This window comes from Salmo trutta, chromosome 26, assembly GCF_901001165.1.
Source record: "Salmo trutta chromosome 26, fSalTru1.1, whole genome shotgun sequence".
Classification (NCBI taxonomy): Eukaryota; Metazoa; Chordata; class Actinopteri; order Salmoniformes; family Salmonidae; genus Salmo; species Salmo trutta.
The window spans coordinates 24,077,742-24,098,768 of NC_042982.1; the positions used below are offsets into that span (position 1 = coordinate 24,077,742).

At 40.8% G+C, this 21,027-nt stretch overlaps 2 protein-coding genes across 3 annotated transcripts; one reads left to right on the forward strand and one right to left on the reverse strand.

Moving 5' to 3' along the window:
* Positions 1-5,501: 5,501 nt before the first annotated feature.
* LOC115163974 (lens fiber membrane intrinsic protein) lies at positions 5,502-8,904 on the forward strand. Of its 2 annotated transcripts, none has more exons than XM_029716147.1 (5): positions 5,502-5,681; positions 7,460-7,647; positions 8,019-8,168; positions 8,313-8,447; positions 8,740-8,904. In XM_029716147.1, exons 2-5 carry the CDS (start codon positions 7,473-7,475, stop codon positions 8,799-8,801), a joined length of 522 nt encoding a protein of 173 aa, XP_029572007.1. In that variant the 5' UTR covers positions 5,502-5,681; positions 7,460-7,472; the 3' UTR covers positions 8,802-8,904. The 2 variants fall into 2 exon arrangements, with proteins under 2 accessions (XP_029572007.1, XP_029572006.1); XM_029716146.1 differs by lacking the exon at positions 5,502-5,681 and adding an exon at positions 5,701-5,864.
* Positions 8,905-9,399: 495 nt separating this feature from the next.
* On the reverse strand, positions 9,400-19,651 carry LOC115163470 (heat shock cognate 70 kDa protein). Its single transcript, XM_029715364.1, has 9 exons — positions 19,505-19,651; positions 13,062-13,271; positions 12,740-12,945; positions 12,415-12,567; positions 11,711-12,266; positions 11,332-11,534; positions 10,891-11,089; positions 10,127-10,359; positions 9,400-9,952 (listed from the first exon to the last, which is right to left on the reverse strand). The coding sequence occupies exons 2-9, from the start codon at positions 13,264-13,266 to the stop codon at positions 9,740-9,742; spliced, it is 1,968 nt and encodes a 655-aa protein (XP_029571224.1). The 5' UTR covers positions 13,267-13,271; positions 19,505-19,651; the 3' UTR covers positions 9,400-9,739.
* Between the last annotated feature and the right edge of the window lie 1,376 nt (positions 19,652-21,027).

The following is a 21,027-nucleotide window of genomic DNA, read 5'->3' on the forward strand; positions in this document are numbered from 1 at the left end:
ATACCCCATAATGACAAAGCGAAAACAGGTTTTGAGAAATGTAGGTAAATTTATTAAAAATAAAAAACTGAATTACCTTATTACCACATAAGTATTCAGACCCTTTGCTATGAGACTTGAAATTGAGCTCAGGTGCATCATGTTTCCATTGATCATCTTTGAGATGTTTCTACAACTTGATTGGAGTCCACCTGTGGTAAATTCAATTGATTGGACATCATTTGGAAAGGCACACACCTGTCTGTATAAAGTCCCACAGTTGACAGTGCATGTCAGAACAAAAACCAAGCCATGAAGTTGAAGGAATTGTCTGTAGAGCTCTGAGACAGAATTGTGTCGAGGAACAGATCTGCGGAAGGGTACCAAAACATTTATGCAGCATTGAAGAACACAGTGGCCTCAATCATTCTTAAACGGAAGAAGTTTGGAGCCACCAAGACTCTTCCTAGAGCTGGCTGCCTGGCCAAACTGAGAAATCAAGGGAGAAGGGCCTTGGTCAGGGAGGTGACCAAGAACCTGATTTCACTCTGACAGAGCTCCAGAGTTCCTCTGTGGAGATAGGATAACCTTCCAGGAGGACAACCATCTCTGCAGAACTCCACCAATCAGGCTTTTATGGTAGAGTGGCCAGACGGAAGCCACTCCTCAGTAAAAGGCACATGACAGCTCGCTTGGAGTTTGCCAAAGCCCCTAAAGGACTCTCAGAACTTGAGAAAAAGATTATCTGGTCTGATGAAGCCAAGATTGAATTCTTTGGCCTGAATGCCAAATGTTACGTCTAGAGGAAACCTCACATCATAGCTACGGTGCTGTGGGGATGTTTTTCAGTGGGAGACTACTCAGGATCAAGGGAATGATGAACGGAGCAAAGTACAGAGAGATCCTTGATGAAAACCTCTTCCAAAGTCCTCAGGACCTCAGACTGGGTCGAAGGTTCACCTTCCAACAGGACAACGACCCTAAGCACTCAGCCAAGACAACGCAGGAGTGGCTTCGGGACAAGTCTCTGAATGACCTTGAGTGGCCCAGCCAGAGCCCGGACTTGAACCTGATCAAACATCTCTGGATACCTGAAAATAGCTGTGCAGCGACGCTCCCCATCCAACCTGACAGAGCTTGAGATCTGAGAAGAATGGAAGAAACTCCCCAAATATATGTGTGCCAAGCTTGTAGTGTCATACCCAAGAAGATTCAAGGCTGCAATCGCTTCAATGGGCTTCAACAAAGTACTGAGAAAAGGGTCTGAATACTTATGTAAATGTTTATCATTATGGGGTATTGTGTGTAGATTGATGAGGGAAAAAATCAATTTAATCCATTTTAGAATAAGGCTGTAACGTAACAAAATGGGGAAAAAGTCAAGAGGTCTGAATACTTTCCAAATGAACTGTATATGATACCTGTGCACCAGTGGCATTTCACACTTTAGTTGTTCACAGTACAGTAATAAATTAACATTTCATTGTAATGTGTAATTAAAAGTACAATATTATTCAATTTGAAAACTTACATCAAAATATTTGAATAAGGTAAATATTAGGACAATATAATATTACAAATCACAACTTCAGCTGCAGAAAAGGATGCACATACGTTTTTGAAAGTATACTTAAAATATATTTTGTGGAGATTTAAGTTAAATATACTTTTTTATACTATTTTCTTGTGATATGAAAAAGTATACTCTCAGGAAGCATGTTCCTCAGCTGTGGATGTTTCCTTGTGTTGAATAGACACAATAATTGTGTAACGCCCTGGCCATAGAGAGGGGTTTTTTGTTCTTTATTTTGGTTAGGCCAGGGTGTTACATTGGGTGGGCGTTCTATGTTCGTTTTCTAGGTTTTTTGTATTTCTTTATTTTGGGCCGTGTGTGTGTGTGGCTCCCAATCAGGCACAGCTGAAGTTCGTTGTTGCTGATTGGGAGTCACACATAAGGAGCATGTTTTTCCTTTGGGTTTTGTGGGTAATTGTTTCTGTTTAGTGTTTTGCACCTGACAGGACTGTTTGGCTGTCGGTTTTCTTTTCTTGTCTTGTTTTGTATAGTGTTCTTTATGTTATTAAATTCAATGATGACCACTAACTCCGCTGCACCTTGGTCTACTCTCTCTCTCTCCCGACAGCCGTTACAAATTGTCAACTTTCTCTGCACTCTTCTGAACAGGAATTCAGAAAGAACTTCAAAACTCCTCATTGGCACTGAAACTACAGTGCCTTGCATAAGTATCCATACCCCTCTTCACATTTTATTGTTAGAAAGTGGGATTAAAATAGATTTAATTGTAAAAAAAAAAGTGTCAGCATCTACACAAAATACTCTAATGTCAAAGTGGAATATTTTTTACAAATATTTGTAAATATTAATAGAAATTAAATAACTAAAATATAGTTGTTCAATAAGTATTCAGCTCCCTGAATGTTAAACACCTTTGGCAGTGATGACAGCGGTGAGTATTCTTGGGTAAGTCTATAAGAGCTTTACACACCTGGATTGTGCACTATTAGCCAATTATTGTTTGGTTAGACAGCAATTTTCAAGTCTTGCTATAGATTTTAAAGAGATTGAAGACAAAGCTGTTACTTGGCCACTCAGGAACATTCACTGTCTTCTTGGTAAGCAATTCCAGTGTAGATTTGGCCTTGTGTTGTAGGTTATTACCCAGCTGAAAAGTGAATTCCTCTATCAGTGTCTGATGTAAAGCAGACTGAAGCAAGTCTTCCCCTACGATTTTGCCTGTGCTTAGCTCCATCCCAGTTGCTTATCAAGAAGAATGTGAATGTTCCTGAGTGGCCAAGTAACAGCTTTGACTTCAAGCTCTTTAAAATCTATAGCAAGACTTGAAAATTGCTGTCTAACCATGATCCCCAACAACTTGACAGAGCTTGAACAATTATAAAAATAATAATGGGCTAATACTACACAATCCAGGAGTGTAAAGCTCTTATAGCATACCCATACCATGATGCAGCCACCACTATGCTTGAAAATAAGTAGGCAGTTACTAAATTGATTTGCATTTTAATGAGGGAAATAAGTATTTGACCCCTCTGCAAAACATGACTTAGTACTTGGTGGCAAAACCCTTGTTGGCAATCACAGAGGTCAGACGTTTCTTGTAGTTGGCCACCAGGTTTGCAAACATCTCAGGAGGGATTTTGTCCCACTCATCTTTGCAGATCTTCTCCAAGTCATTAAGGTTTCGAGGCTGACGTTTGGCAACTCAAACCTTCAGCTCCCTCCACAGATTTTCTATGGGATTAAGGTCTGGAGACTGGCTAGGCCACTCCAGGACCTTAATTACATTTTAGTCATTTAGCAGACGCTCTTATCCAGAGCAACTTACAGTAGTGTGCTTCTTCTTGAGCCACTCCTTTGTTGCCTTGGCCGTGTGTTTTGGGTCATTGTCATGCTGGAATACTCATCCACGACCCATTGTCAATGCCCTGGCTGAGGTTAGGAGGTTCTCACCCAAGATTTGACGGTACATGGCCCCGTCCATCGTCCCTTTGATGCGGTGAAGTTGTCCTGTCCCCTTAGCAGAAAAACACCCCCAAAGCATAATGTTTTCACCTCCATGTTTGACAGTGGAGATGGTGTTCCTTGGGTCATAGGCAGCATTCCTCCTCCTCCAAACACGGCGAGTTGAGTTGATGTCAAAGAGCTCCATTTTGGTCTCATCTGACCACAACACTTTCACCAGTTGTCCTCTGAGTCATTCAGATGTTCATTGGCAAACTTCAGACGGGCATGTATATGTATTCTTGAGCAGGGGGACCTTGCGGGCGCTGCAGGATTTCAGTCCTTCACGGCGTAGTGTGTTACCAATTGTTTTCTTGGTGACTATGGTCCCAGCTGCCTTGAGATCATTAACAAGATCCTCCCGTGTAGTTCTGGGCTGATTCCTCACCGTTCTCATGATCATTGCAACTCCACGAGGTGAGATCTTGCATGAAGCCCCAGGCCGAGGGATATTGACAGTTATTTTGTGTTTCTTCCATTTGCGAATAATCGCACCAAATGTTGTCACCTTCTCACCAAGCTGCTTGGCGATGGTCTTGTTGCCCATTCCAGCCTTGTGTAGGTCTACAATCTTGTCCCTTGCATCCTTGGAGAGCTCTTTGGTCTTGGCCATGGTGGAAAGTTTGGAATCTGATTGATTGCTTCTGTGGACAGGTGTCTTTTTTACAGGTAACAAACTGCGGTTAGGAGCACTCCCTTTAAGAGTGTGCTCCTAATCTCAGCTCGTTACCTGCATAAAAGACACCTGGGAGCCAGAAATCTTTCTGATTGAGAGGGGGTCAAATACTTATTTCCCTTATTAAAATGCAAATCAATTTAGAACATTTCTGACATGTGTTTTTCTGGATATTTTTGTTGTTATTCTGTCTCTCACTGTTCAAATAAACCTACCATTAAAATTATAGACTGATCATTTCTTTGTCAGTGGGCAAACGTACAAAGTCAGCAGGGGATCAAATACTTTTTTCCCCCACTGTACACTTATAATTAAAATATTTAACTTGGGATCTCTGGACTTGAAACCCATTGAAAACCTATGGTTTGAATTGAAGAGGGCAGTCTATTTCTCGCAGACAAAGGATGTTAAGGATCTGGAAGGATTCTGTATGAAGGAATGCTGTTAAGATCCCTTCAGATGTGTTCTCCAACGTGTAAAAGATATATTTTTTTTAATTATTACTTGTTAAAAAAAATCTCTTTCTCTGAGCAATTGTATTAGTTTTAAATAATATAATTTCCCCATTTATTTGAGCATAGCTCAGTATTTGAAGTATTTATTCCATACAGTCATTTTTGCTCATTTTTATCAAGGCTGTTAATGTCAGACCCCACTGTATATATAAAAAAATGTAAACACTCACTGATAAAATTTTATCTCATTATTTTCCCGCCTCCCAAACAACTTAACTCTCCACCAAAAATGTTGAATACATGATTAATGATTTATTTTACTGAAAATGTGTTAATTATGGAATAGCACTGAATAACTTGAATCACTGTTTTGTGATTATAAAATACATCTACCACCATTTGTTCAAGACACCTGCTACCCTACAAAAGGAAAGTGTTACATACTGTAGTGACTCATATGCATCACAGTGTGTGTTTGAAGGTGATTTTTGGACCACGGTCGGAGAATTACTGGGCAGTTTAAATTCAATGAACTGGCAGTGGTTTTGGGAGTTCAATTGTAGTTTCAATAAAGATTTTAATACCTTAACATCTGATGTTGTGAGAGATAACATTATCTCAATTTAACTTAACATGAGAGCCCCAACTATACTTTTGTTCTTTTCTGTGTGAAATAACTACGTGAAACTTACTTTTACTGCATAGTGTGGGATCCTATTGCCAACCCATGTCCACTGTGGATGGCAGTGCAGTATTTTGAATTGAAACCCCTGTATCATCAGTATTACTGTGACTTACCCAGGGCTTTAATAGTTTTGTATTTTCAGCAGATTCCCTAAAACACAAAACTCATCCCATGTGACTGGTTGTGGCTCAGCATGCTCTATTGTGCCCCGGGGCCGTTTGTTCGCCTGGTTTCCGACACACAAACAAAACTTTCCTGCCAGCCTGGGCAATATTGGGCTCCAGAGTGCTTTGACAACCCCCTTGTAATATTGGAATCTCTGACTTTTTCTCTAAAGGGATAATAAAGGTAAGTTATTACTTAGCTGAGTGGTGTGGGTAAAATGTGATGTCATGTGTTTTGATATAATGTACAGTAGGTGACTTAAAGATCATATTTCTTCATAGAAAAAGAGAGAGAACAGAAGAGAGAGGACAGAAAAGAGATGACAGAAGAGAGAGGACAGAAGAGAAACAGATCAGTCATGTCAGGGTAAATACAGTATATCAAAGCTAAAACTACACTACTGTTCAAAAGTTTGGGGTCACTTAGAAATGTATTTTTTTTTAAAGAAAAGCAAAAATGTTGGTCCATTAAAATAACATCAAATTGATCAGAAATACAGTGTAGACATTGTTAATATTGTAAATGACTATTGTAGCCGGAAACGGCAGATGTTTAATGGATTATCTACATAGGCCCATTATCAGCAACCATCACTCCTGTGTTCCAATGGCATGTTGTGTTAGCTAATCCAAATGTATAATTTTAAAAGGCTAATTTATCATTTGAAAACCCTTTTGCAATTATGTTAGCACAGCTGAAAACTGTTGTTCTTATTAAAGAAGCAATAAAACTGGTCTTTAAACTGGCAGCTTCATAAAATAGTACCTGCAAAACACCAGTCTCAACGTCAACAGTGAAGAGGCAACTCCGGGATGCTGGCCTTCTAGGTAGAGTTGCAAAGAAAAAGCCATATCTCAGACTGGCCAATAAAAATAAAGATGGGCAAAAGTACACAGACACTGGACAGAGGAACTCAGCCTAGAAGGCCAATATCCCGGAGTCGCCTCTTCACCGTTGACCATTGTGTTTTGCAAGTACTATTTAATGAAGCTGCCAGTTGAGGACTTGTGAGGCGTCTGTTTCTCAAACTAGACACTAATGTACTTGTCCTCTTGCTCAGTTGTGCACTGGGGCCTCCCACTCCTCTTTCTATTTTGGTTAGAGACAGTTTGTGCTGTTCTGCGAAGGAAGTAGCACACAGCATTGTACGAGATCTTTAGTTTCTTGCCAATTTCTCGCATGGAATAGCCTTCATTTCTCAGAACAAGAATAAACTGATGAGTTTCTGAAGAAAGTTCTTTGTTTCTAGCCATTATGAGCCTGTAATCGAACCCACAAATGCTGACGCTCTAGGTACTCAACTAGTCTAAAGAAGGCCAGTTTTATTGCTTCTTTAATCAGAACAACAGTTTTCAGCTGTGCTAACATAATTGCAAAAGGTTTTTCTAATGATCAATTAGCCTTTTAAAATGATAAACATGGATTAGCTAACACAGCGTGCCATTGGAACATAGTAGTGATGGTTGCTGATAATGGGCCTCTGTACACCTATGTAGATATTCCATAAAAAAATGTGCTGTTTCCAGCTACAATAGTCATTTGCAACATTAACAATGTCTACACTGTATTTCTGATCAATTTGATGTCATCTTAAATGTACAAAACTTTCAAAAACAAGGATGTTTCTAAGTGACCCCAAACTTTTGAACGATTGTGTATATAATGGCAATTTGAAAAGACCTGCTCTAACAAACTGTCTAAGAGCAGTAGGCCTATGGTAAAACAAGTGGAATATGAATGTATACCTTGTAAGATTATTCTTAGAAAAAATATAATTGATTCAATGTTAAAACGGTCTGTAATGTCCATCCAGACCCTTTCAACTACTCAAAGCAAACAATGTACTTTATGTTGTGTTACTCTATGCTGTATTCACCAGCCATGAGATGTAATTGTATAGAGATGCTTCAGTGTCCCTGACAATTGTGTTGTACGCTAACTGTCTCCTCTGTGTACGTCAGTGTGCTTGGCAGGATGTACAGCTTCATGGGCGGTGGGTTGTTCTGCGCTGGAGTCGGGAACATACTCCTTATTATCTCCACAGCAACCGATTACTGGATGCAGTACCGTCAATCCAACAACTATATGCATCAGGGCCTGTGGCGCTACTGTGTGCCTGGGAAATGCATGACACACACAGATAGCATTGGTAAGCACAACATGTCCCATTTGTCATCAAAAGTACTGTAAGTGAAAGAAAGGTCTTTATGAGGTCCTATTCAGTCATTTGTTCCATGCTGTGAATATCTAGAGTAAAAAAGCATTTCAACAAAGGAATCAGCTCCTTTTATTTGAGCAGGTTTAGTTGGGAATAAATCCCCATAATTCAACATTTGGTGCAAAATATAGAATATTGTGTAGTAAGTAAATGTTCAGTGATGTCACATCTGAGTAAAGTGTGAAACGTAATTCAGTACTATGGACAGAAATGCCACTAATAATAGTAGTAGTAGTGCTTATTGGGTAAGTAGTACCTGTACTGGGTCTCAGCCTTGTCCTCTCTGTACCCTCTGTCACCAGCGTACTGGGATGCCACCCGTGCCTTTATGATCCTCTCCCTGCTGGCCTGCTTCCTTGGCATCGTGATCGGCGTCATGGCCTTCATACGCTCCTCCTCCTTCAGTGGGTTTGACAAGACGTTTGCTGCCGGCATCCTCTTCTTCATCTCCTGTAAGTGTCTCCTTCTGTCATTTGTCCCTGTAACTCTCTATCAAGCAGAGAAATACAATAAATTACATATTTCTATGCTATCAAGTCTTTGTTGATGGATGTGATGAAAGGAATAAGCAGCATTTGATTGACTACTCTCCACAGGCTTCTTTGTGCTGCTGGCAATGGCTGTGTACACTGGGGTGACGGTGAATTACTACGGGAAACGATACGGGAACTGGCGCTTCTCCTGGTCCTACATCATGGGTTGGGTAGCCGTGGTCCTCACCTTCTTCTCAGGTAGGATAATGTGGTTCTGCCTGTAGAGCTAAAAGGGCTTAATTTACTATTTTACATCCCAAATGGCACCCTATTCCCATTAGTGCACTACTTTTGACTAAGGCCCATAGGGCTCTGTTCAAAAGTAGTGCACTATATAAGGAGTAGGCTGCCATTTGAGATGCAACCTACGGCTCAGTCCAACAAGATTCATTTGAAGAAAACAATGTTTGACATCAGTGGATAATCCAGTGGACAGTATAACAGTATGCCCAGGAATTGAATGTTAATCTCCTCCTATTTTCTTTCACAGGCATCTTCTACATGTGTGCCTACAGGATGCATGAATGCCCGAGAAACTCCAACTCCCGCTGATCTGACAAAAACACAGTTCACACCTGTGTTTGCACACCTAACTACGTCATTTCCTGTTTACCTGACCACTATTGAATAAGCATAATAAAAAGGGTAAAACCAATTGTCTGTTTATTCTCCTTTCTATTGAGTGGTATTCATCTGTTTGATAATTAAGAATATGCACCACAGTTATAATTTTGAACGTTTCTTTAAAGCTGCAATATGTAACTTTTTGGGTGACTTGACCAAATTCAAATAGAAATGTGAGTTATAGATCAGTCATTATTGAAAGTCTAATCTGTTCTATGTGCACCATTTCTATGCTTCCCATGCTTAAAGATTACTTTGTGTCTTTTACTACCAGCTTCAAAACAACTAGAAATACAGTATTTTTGGTTATAGAAAATATATTTCACAGTGGTTTAGATTGTACAATGATTCTATACACTATACGTGCTTTTTTTACAAACTGAAATTAGGCAAACTATTATAATTTTTGCAACCAGGAAATGGCGGAGCTATTTCTGCATAGAGCAGCTTTAACATTTAAATTAAACCCTGATTGTCATCAAGACTGTCACAGGTGTTGAAATTAAAGAAGAGTCTGGTAGAAGAATGTGAATTCAAGAGATTTTATTTTTTAAGAGTTACCTTTAGCCAAGAGCGCAGTGCAAAGGCAAAAACATTTTGGAGTCACAGAATGCGACTTGTGAAAAACATGCTCTGTATAGTAACCATTCACTGGCTAAACTGAAAACGTTTAACAATAGGTAGAACAGTGCCCATGAAAAAGACTCAATCCATGGTTGCTTTCAGCATAAAAAGATGAATGACCAAAATAAACAACAAGTAGTCAATGCAAATTCGGAAAATAAAAGGTTCAGCCCATTCCAAGCCATAGAATGTGGACCACTATTTAGCCATATCCAATCAAGAGTAAAATAACACTAAATGGTTTAGTCGACTTCCTCAATTGTTGGTCCAGAGGATCCACCTCCTCCGGGTGCGGCACCACCAGCCCCGGGCATCCCCCCAGGCATCCCCCCAGGCATCCCTCCAGGCATCCCTCCAGGCATCCCCCCAGCACCCTGGTACAGCTTGGTGATGATGGGGTTACAGACCTTCTCCAGCTCCTTCTGGTGGTGCTCAAACTCCTCCTTCTCTGCAGACTACAAGGAGAAAGGAAGAGATAGCAAAATAGAGTGCTCCAACCTTGTTTAACCACCAGATATTTGTTTAATCAAATTACAATGAGGTGAGGGACTCAGAGTGCTATACTTGACTTTAGATATGAACATTAACCCACTCCATTCTGGTTGAAGGACCCAGAGCCCGTACTGTACCTGGTTCTTGTCCAGCCAGCTGATGACCTCATTGCATTTGTCCAGGATCTTCTGTTTGTCCTCGTCGCTGAGCTTGCCCTTGAGCTTCTCGTCCTCCACGGTGGACTTCATGTTGAAGGCGTATGACTCCAGGCCATTCTTGGACGCCACCTTGTCCCTCTGGACATCGTCCGCAGCTTTGTACTGTTCAGCCTCCTGGACCATGCGCTCTATGTCCTCCTTACTCAGACGACCTGTGGAGAGGGGCAGACAATGAGATGGAGGCTTTGTTACCAAAGCATTGTTAGAGAGGACATTCCTATTTAAAATGTTGTGCATACTTTACAATGGCATAGTGTTTAAAGCTACATTCTGGGATTCAGATGTTCAAGAATCAATGGGTAAATATCAAGAATTGAAATTAACATTGAACAGATTTCCAGATCCCAGACCATAGCTTATGGTTGGACTTTTAAATATAAAAAATAATATATTTAAATAAATGTATTAATAAATAAACAAAAAATAAGCTTGTTTAACTCCTTTTATGTAAACAATGTGATTGTAAACAAACACTGTATAGCCTCAAAACATGGTTAAAACTATATTTTAACATCCTGGGATGGTCAGTCCTTGCATCAATAGCTATGTCTATACATTTGAGAGTGGTTGCATTTTTCCAGCCCCATCCCTCACCTTTTCCCCCAAAACAGTGGCAGGGTGCATGTTTTGTTATTGTTTGAACTGCCAATTTCCCCTTTAACTGTAAGAACTACTAAGTGTACCTTTGTCATTGGTGATGGTGATCTTATTCTCCTTGCCGGTGCTCTTGTCAGCGGCAGACACGTTCATGATGCCGTTGGCGTCAATGTCAAAGGTGACCTCGATCTGAGGCACACCCCGGGGGGCTGGTGGAATCCCACACAACTCAAACTTCCCCAGTAGGTTGTTGTCTTTGGTCATGGCTCTTTCCCCCTCATATACCTTGAGGACAGGACACAGACACACATTCAGGTCAACATTAAAGTGGATACATTCAAAGTCTCATATCAAGTTGTAATGTAAACACTAACAAATAAATGACCATGTAAGTCAAGACTGGTTCAGATCCAGATTCAGCACAAATCTAAAGTTAAATCTCAACTACAGTATATGATAACATTTTGACACCGATGGACACAATCCATTGAGGTACCTAGGAATGAGTCATAGTTCGTCCCCCTCACCTGAATGAGCACCCCAGGCTGGTTGTCTGAGTATGTTGTGAAGGTCTGGGTCTGCTTGGTGGGGATGGTGGTGTTCCTCTTGATGAGCACGGTCATGACCCCTCCGGCCGTCTCAATGCCCAGGGACAGTGGCGTGACGTCCAGCAGCAGCAGGTCCTGCACGTTCTCAGACTTGTCTCCGGACAAGATGGCCGCCTGGACAGCTGTCAACAGGCACAGGGGTTGTCACTCATTCTTAAACCATCAAAGCATTTACAATTCCCTTATCCATATTAGGGCTTCTCTGGATGAAGGTTAGGGAAGACAGATCAGGAAAAGACACAGCTGACCAGAGGGGTTTACTGGGAAAAGCTTTAGATAGAAAAATAAAGAGCCTCACCTGCACCATAGGCAACAGCCTCATCAGGGTTGATGCTCTTGTTGAGCTCCTTCCCATTGAAGAAGTCCTGCAGCAACTTTTGGATCTTGGGGATGCGTGTGGAGCCTCCCACTAGGACGATGTCGTGAACCTGGGCCTTGTCCATCTTGGCGTCCCTCAGAGACTTCTCCACGGGGTCCAGGGTGCCTCTGAACAGGTCAGCGTTCAGCTCCTCAAAGCGAGCCCTGGTGATGGAGGTGTAGAAGTCGACGCCCTCATACAGAGAGTCAATCTCAATGCTGGCCTGGGTACTGGAGGACAGGGTGCGCTTGGCACGTTCACAGGCGGTGCGCAGACGACGCACGGCCCTCTTGTTATCGCTGATGTCCTTCTTGTATTTGCGCTTGAACTCAGAGATGAAGTGGTTGACCATGCGGTTGTCGAAGTCCTCTCCTCCAAGATGGGTGTCTCCGGCCGTGGACTTCACCTCAAAGATCCCGTCTTCGATGGTCAGGATAGACACATCAAACGTACCTCCGCCTAGGTCAAAGATTAGGACGTTTCTCTCCACTCCCACCTAAAATGATTATAAACGTTTTTAAACGTGAGTTAAATATGCATTTTTGTGAAATTTGTCTCCCAAAACACTTGGTCAACAGGCCTCAGGTATGCATTATAGTTCTAAGTATAGTTGTTAGTGTTGATAAATATATATACACATTAACCTTCTTGTCCAGGCCATAGGCGATAGCAGCAGCAGTTGGCTCATTGATGATGCGGAGTACGTTGAGTCCTGAGATAGTCCCTGCATCTTTGGTGGCCTGGCGCTGAGAGTCGTTGAAGTAAGCTGGCACAGTGACCACTGCATTGGTTATAGTCTGCAAGAGGAAAGATTCAGTATACACAAATTAGTAATGCTTCACTAGACAAGACAATCTTCATTTTTTGAATGTGTTAGAAAAATGCATTTATATTTTGTTAAACCATTAGATAACAACCCAAAGACCATAACATGCGTTACTATGAAGACAGAGTGATAGGCATGCTCACCTTGCCCAGGTAGGCCTCTGCAATCTCCTTCATCTTGACCAGCACCATGGAGGAGATCTCCTCTGGGTAGAAGGCCTTGGTCTCTCCCTTGTACTCCACTTGGACCTTGGGCCGTGTCGAGTCGTTGATCACTGTAAACGGCCAGTGTTTCATGTCTGCCTGGACGACATTGTCGTCAAACTTCCGCCCTATCAGCCGCTTAGCATCTGGGAGAAGATAAGGGGGTAAACATGAGTTAATGCCACAGATGGAGAGACTATGTAAAGTACATCTTGTATACCGTACATGTTATTTAATCAATTTCTCTAAGTTAATTTCTTACCAAACACTGTGTTTGTGGGGTTCATGGCCACTTGGTTCTTGGCTGCGTCCCCAATCAGCCTTTCTGTGTCTGTGAAGGCGACATAACTGGGTGTGGTCCTGTTTCCCTGGTCGTTGGCTATGATCTCCACTTTGCCATGCTGGAACACACCCACACAGGAGTAGGTGGTGCCCAGGTCAATGCCAACTGCTGGTCCCTTTGACATGGTGTCTGAAAATGAAGAGAGATAACAAAACAAACTGTGTGGTTGGGCTGGGCAATATGACCAAAATTTCATATCCCAATAACAATACATATCACGATATAGCACATTTTCTGTAAATTCAATGAATAAGTAGTTTATATAAAATGACCACATCTAAAGGCCTATTTCTTATTACATTTTAAATTATACTCAACAAATAAAAAGGTACTTACTCATATTTGATTATTTGTCCTTTTATTTAGAACCTTTGAGCAAATTTTCAATTTAAGCATGTAACAAAATATTAATGTATAAAATCTAAAAAAAGGTAAATAGAAAACACTTCAACTATAGTTGCAAACCAAATAAAGAGGCCTAAAATGTGAATATGGTCTAAAATATCAAAATATCCAAACATAATACTTTTTAATAGTAGAACTGTTTGAATTGTAGCAGCAAACAAATGAATAAAGGCCTAACAAATATTGGTATAAAAAAATACCAAATGTAAACATGGAACACTTTCAAGTTTAAACTATAACAGCAAAATAAGGCTCACAAATAAATATATAAAATATAACAAGTAAACACAACACTCCTTCAAGTTTGAATCATAGCATTATATGAAAACAACCAAAGTGCTGCACACAAAATAGATATTTGGCAACAATGCTTTAAAATGTTTGCCTTATGTTGCAGAATCTCAGGGAGTTAGTTTTACAGGTTGAGAGCCAGGAATACAAGCTGGTAAACTCTTTCTGGTTTAAGTGATGACCTCTGACATGTCACAATGTTCCCACTTGTACTGAACGCCCGCTCTGATGTGGCACTTGTGTCAGGGATGCACAAGTATCTCTTTGCTAGCTTGGCCACTTGTGGGAAATGTGCCTCATGCTGCCTCCACCATACCAGTGGGTTTGCCTCTGGACCAGCCTCCAGTTGGAGATAGAGGTTGAGCTCCTTTTCAATGGACTCTCCGCTTGACCGAGGGGCCGCTTTGCTGCTTTTTCAAAGTTTCAAAGTAGCTTCTCAAACTCTTCTTTTTCCTCTTAGCAGGACACTCTGGCTCATCTCTAGCAGCTGCAGCTGATGGAAGGGGGTCTACCTCTGCTGATGCTGCCTGTTCAGCCACCAGGCTCTCCAGTTCTGCAGTAGCTCTTGCCTTCAAGTAGTCCACCCTCTCTTTTTTAATGTATGTTGTTTTGAACCGAGGGTCAACAAGAGAAGCCATGTCAAGCAGCTCATCGGTGGCCTGGTCATCATACTTCTCATTTAAGTAGTTTAGAATGTGTCGAGTGTTAGCACCAACTCACGAAACCCGTTTTTCGACCGTGTAAATTGGGGCCATGTCTTTGCAGATGTAAGTTGTAACGGCAGCTGTTATCTCCTTCCATCTTTGTGATTCTTTGCCATATGGTGTGCCGTGGGCAAAAGCCTCTTGCAACGTCTGAGTCGGGGGTTTGTTGAGCACTTGACTGTACTTTGTAGAGGTCGACCGATTAATCGGAATGGCCGATTAATTAGGGCCGATTTCAAGTTTTCATAACAATCGAAAATCGGTATTTTTGGACACCGATTTGGCCGATGTTTTTTTTTTTTTACCTTTATTTAACTAGGCAAGTCAGTTAAGAACACATTCTTATTTTCAATGACAGCCTAGGAACGGTGGGTTAACTGCCTTGTTCAGGGGCAGAACGACAGATTTTTACCTTGTCAGCTCAGGGATTCAATCTTGCAACCTTACGGTTAACTAGTCCAACGCTCTAACCACCTGCTTTACATTGCACTCCACGAGGAGCCTGCCTGTTACGCGAATGCAGTAAGAAGCCAAGGTAAGTTGCTAGCTAGCATTTAACTTATCTTATAAAAAACAATCAATCATAATCACTAGTTAACTACACATGGTTGATGATATTACTAGTTTATCTAGCCTGTCCTGTGTTGCATATAATCGCTTAGGTGCACGTTGCTCCAACCATAAACATCAATGCCTTTCTTAAAATCAATACACAAGTATATATTTTTAAACCTGTATATTTAGTTAATATTGCCTGCTAACATGAATTTCTTTTAACTAGGGAAAATGTGTCACTTCTCTTGCAACAGAGTCAGGGTATATGCAGCAGTTTGGGCCGCCTGGCTCGTTGCAAACTGTGAAGACTATTTCTTCCTAACAAAGACAGCCGACTTCGCCAAACGGGGGATGATTTAACAAAAGCGCATTTGCGAAAAAAGCACAATCGTTGCACGACTGTACCTAACCATAAACATCAATGCCTTTCTTAAAATCAATACACAGAAGTATATATTTTTAAACCTGCATATTTAGCTAAAAGAAATCCAGGTTAGCAGGCAATATTAACCAGGTGAAATTGTGTCATTTTGTATTCATTGCACGCAGTCAGGGTATATGCAACAGTTTGGGCCGCCTGGCTCGTTGCGAACTAATTTGCCAGAATTTTACGTAATTATGACATACCATTCAAGATTGTGCAATGTAACAGGAATAACGTTTTGTTTTCGAGATGATAGTTTCCGGATTCAACCATATTAATGACCTAAGGCTTGTATTTCTGTGTGTTATTATGTTATAATTAAGTCTATGATTTGATAGAGCAGTCTGACTGAGCGGTGGTAGGCAGCGGGTGGGTATAATTTGTGGAACGTTCCAACAGGAATCTATTCCAAAAAACAACGCATACAAAGTTGTATAGCGGCAGAATAAGATACCGGGTAGGGAGTGGTCTATTTCATTGCGTTTTTCACTCATCACGTTTATTCCGAAAAATGTCTGTCCTCACATGTCTGTTTGCCTATGGACAAACATTAAGAATAAGCTATGTGGTGAGTTGATGCCTATTCGGCAGCTAGTTAGCTAGGTTTGTATGCGTTGCAACTTTGTATGCGTTGTTGGTTGGCAACCTTTTACTTTACGTTTTTTGGAACAGATTCCTGTTGGAACGTTACACAAATTATACCCACCCCTTCAAGCCTATCAACTCCCAAGATTAGGCTGGTGTAACCGATGTGAAATGGCTAGCTAGTTAGCCAGGTGCACGCTAATAGCGTTTAAAACATCACTCGCTCTGAGACTTGGAGTAGTTTTTTCCTTTCCTCTGCATGGGTAACGCTGCTTCGAGGGTGGCCGTTGTCGATGTGTTCCTGGTTTGAGCCCAGGTAGGAGCGAGGAGAGGGACGGAAGCTATACTGTTACACTGGCAATACTAAAGTGCCTATAAGAACATCCAATAGTTGTCAAAGGTATATGAAATACAAATCGACCTTGAGCCTTCTTGGATGGGCACTTCTAATGTAACTCTGTAGCAGCACCCAAGGGGCTTGAATTTTCTAGCTCTACCCTTAGATTTGGCAGTGATGTACTGTAGTGTCCCCATGGTTGAAAGAACACTGAGCCAATCACGGCGCAACTAGAGAACATTACGAACCCCTATACTCTGCATTTTCTGCTGGCTGCCCCACCACCACAGAAAGCACTAAGCTAGGCTGAAACACCTGCATTTTGGAGCTGCCTTACTCAAGAAAGCAAAAAAGAGACCATGTTTGTATTTAGGCTTTATTAACTCAATGATTTTATTCTATTCTATACATTTAAAAAAAAATTTTTTTACATTGTTTGCAAACTAATATGTGACATATTAATGCCAAAATAACATGCAAAACAGGCAACCCAAAGAAAAGACAGATGTGGGGCTCAAATCAGGTGGGGCTCTGTTGTGGCAACAATTGCATGAACTTTTCAGAAAATAGCATCGTGTGTCACAGGTCTATACTAAAATACACCCTACTTGACCAGTTTGTATAGAGTTGTCCACTAGTCTACCCTCAGTATAACTCACATGGGTCAACGAGTTCATACCACAGAGTAGTGCTGGCCGATATCGTGTGACGACAGAAAAACATCTATCGTTTCATATTATGCTCTATCGTTTATTTCGTTGTCGCAAATCACACTCTTATGGCAATATCTTTCCATGTGGAAGGAAATTTGCAACACAAACAAACAGAGTAGAGTGAATGTGACACAGCACGCAGGCACAGAGACATGGAGCTCATACCTGAAAGACTGGCTAACTGCAAGCTTTGCAAAGCAATCCCTAGCCTGCTATTCAGTGGAGTGGGTGTGTGATCCCTATTCTGTGTTTAAGGGTCTCTTTTCCAAGCTTAAAATGATAAACATCCAACATTGGCCATGCTGTCAGTGAAGCATGATTTGTGCCGTGCTCGGAACTGGTAAATCTGACTTCAGCGAGTTCAAGACAACTGGGAACTCAGGGAAAAAACAAGCTCCGACTGGGAAAATACATTTTGAACGGTCATCCAACTCGGAATTTTAAGCAGGGAACTCGGGCCTCTTTCTAGAGCTACATCCTGAAGATCACTGACGTCATCATGATTCAAACTTTTTTCCCCCTGAGTTCCCAGTTGTCTTGAAAACACCATAAATCCAGAGAATGTCAGACTTTGATGACAAAATTTGCCCACAAAAGGACTGCCACGCCACGTTCCTGTTCAAATGAGCACAGCACAACAAGGTGAGTCCAACAATGTATTGTATGCTGCTGCATAAATGATGCAATATGCCAGGAAGATATGTATACTGTAGCCAAGAAAGTAATATTTAGTGTATGTTGTGTAGTAAGCTGTTAGTAGCCCATGTGCCTCACCCTAATAATTTGGTAGATTTTCCCCTCATGTTCTGACTTGGTGGTGAACATTTAGCCTATAAACTGTTTTAGAGAAATGTAATCATCGAATGTTGTAAGAGCTTTCATCCTACGGTTCTGACTTGGTGTACACTGTAAGAACGATTCTGTCGCTGTACATTTCAAAAGTGCTGAACAAAGTTATATTGACTACATCCGTCCTAGCTCGCTCATTAATGTCTTAATCGAAATTACGGATTGTTGTCCCCTTATGCCATAGTTTGTACATCTCAATTGCCAGTAGAAACCACATTTATTTTAAGCAAGTCAGCTTTATCAGCTATGTTATTTTTAAGGCAGTAAATGAGGCTAAATTAACTGTTTCGCTGCCAGACAAGGCTCCGCTGATAGCCAGGTGTAGCAGTGGTAAGGTGTTGATACTGTTGTTGGGACAGCTTTATGTGGGCACCATTATAGTACAATTCATGTATTGTTTAGTGTTGTGTAGTGGCTTTGCTGGCATGCATCCCCCACATTTTTGGGATTGACATACATAACTTTGTTACAAAAAAAACAGGACAGGTTGTACAATTGAATGGTTATGATCCGATTTATTTCAGAAATTCTGACATTGATAAAATGTTGTGTATTTAATTCAACTGCTAGTAATATTTGGTAAATTTAATTCAAAACCTAACTTTTCTAATTCAAAACCTAGTCTCTCAAAACTTTTTTCACTTTATAAATTAATTTAAACAATATGGCACTACTTTAAGTGAAAAAACAAAATTCAAACTTGAATTTTTAATGAATACGTTTTGTTTGCATGGCATCCCTGGCAATGTAAATAGTTTGTATGCATGCATGCTTGTTTACATGTGACTATTAGTCTTTTGTTTGTTGATATTCGTTTGTTAATAAATAAAATAAAAACATCTCTAGCTTAATTTTATTTGAATTGCTAAAGCAACTCCATGCTTATTATCACTTTAACCAAATGAACATGGATAGAACACATCTTGGAAGCTATTCCTCCCTATCACCCATTTAAATATAAAACAAACATTTTGCCGGGAGTTTGTCACAGAGGACTCGCCCCTGCGCTGCCTCGGTGTGTTGGGAAATTGCTGGAACATTCCGTTCAGCTTCATCACCATCCATTATTGCCAGCCCAGTCACGTAGTCTAGACTAGGTAGGGTTTCCATTAAAATAAGTTTCACACGCAATTATTTAAACTAACGTTTAACCAGCGCATTAAAACATCGCTCGAACAAGCCAATGGTTCAACTGTATAATGTTGGAAGGCAAACCCAGGTCTTCACACAACGTTAGCTAGCCTAACAAGACAGCGTCCCTTTATACAGCTAGCAAGCAAACTGAGACTGACATATCCGCTGATGTAATCGTTGAAACTATTGATGCACTAGAAAATAATGTAACCACTTTGAACCTGAATCTGGGTTTACAGGAGAAGTTGAATATGGCGATTATCCTACAGGAGACGTTGAATTTTGGAGAATAGCCTAACTTACTGTTCGTAATTTCCAACAACTATAATGCTGATATTCAACAACTTCCATTTCAAAATGCTTACCTTATTAAATATTACAAATCAGCCTGAAAATGTCGCTTCACCCTGAATAGTACAGCAGGACTCTATCCTCGCAGAACCTGACCGGGCTGGTGATTTCCGCAGAACAGTCTAGAACAAACTGAGCGATGTAGCTAGCCAATCAACTGCCAACAGTTGCTTCATCGCGAGCTCAAATGAACCAATTAAAAAATGCCCACAGTAGATACGTTAGTTGCTACAGTGTTTCCTATTTTTAGAGAAACAGTGTTGGACTGTTCCACAAGTTGAGTAGTGTAACTTGTTGAGAAAACCCCCAGTTTTATTTCACCTAATTATAACATTCTGTCATAAAGTTCACATGTTCAACTTAATGAAAGACAATTTTTCTCAAGAGCAATTAAAAAAAAATTATACTATAGCAAGTGCCTAATAAAGCAACAAGGTTGACTGTAAATCAGCCATAAATCCCCTTGTGACGGGGGAATGGAAGCTTGTGTGTCACGTGGAGGCGCAGTCAGTTGAATGCAAGCTTTACTTAAAAAAGTAAATTGTTAAAGGCCCAATTCAGCTTTTTTCAACTAAAAATCTAATAATTTCTGGGTAACAATTAAGTACCTTACTGTGACTGGTTTCCATTTAAAAGGTCAAAAATAAACAAACATAGCTTTTTAGCAAAGAGCAATTTCTCAAGCAAGAATTTTGATGGGACTGTCTAGGAGTGGTCTGAGTGGGGAGGGGGAAACTGAAGAAAAAAAACTGTTACTGGCAGAGAGGTTTGGAACTCTCTTATTGGTCTAACATCTAACTTACTGCCTGGTGACATCAGGCAGGCCAAAACTTCATCCCACCTAAGCAATTTCATAGTGTTATTCCAACCTCATGGAGTAGATATACAGTACCAGTCAAAGGTTTGGACACACCTACTCATTCCAGGGTTATTTTTATTTTTACTATTTTCTAGTGAAGACATCAAAACGATTAAATAACACATATGTAGTAACCAAACAAATCTAAATAGATGTTATATTTGAGATTCTTCAAAGTAGCCACCTTGATGACAGCAGGTAGCCTAGTGGTTGGGGCGGCAGGTAGCCTAGTGGTTATGAGTGTTTGGCCAGTAACTGAAAAGTTGCTAGATCGAATCCCTGAGCTGACAAGGTAAAAATCTGTCGTTCTGCCCCTGAACAAGGCAGTTAATCTTCTGTTCCTAGGCCGTCATTGTAAATAAGAATGTGTTCTTAAATGACTTGCCTAGTTAAATAAAGGTTAAATAAAATTTTAAAAAATGACAGCTTTGCACACTCTTGGCATTCTCTCAGCCCGCTTGGAGTTTTCCAAAAGGCACCTAAATAACTCTCAGACCATGAGAAACAAGATTCTCTGGTCTGTTGAAACCAAGATTGAACTATTTGGCCAAGTGTCACGTCTGGAGGAAACCTGGCACCATCCCTAAGGGGAAGCATGGTGGTGGCAGCATCATGCTGTGGGGATGTTTTTCAGCTGCAGGGACTGGGAAACTAGTCAGGATCGAGGGAAAGATGAAT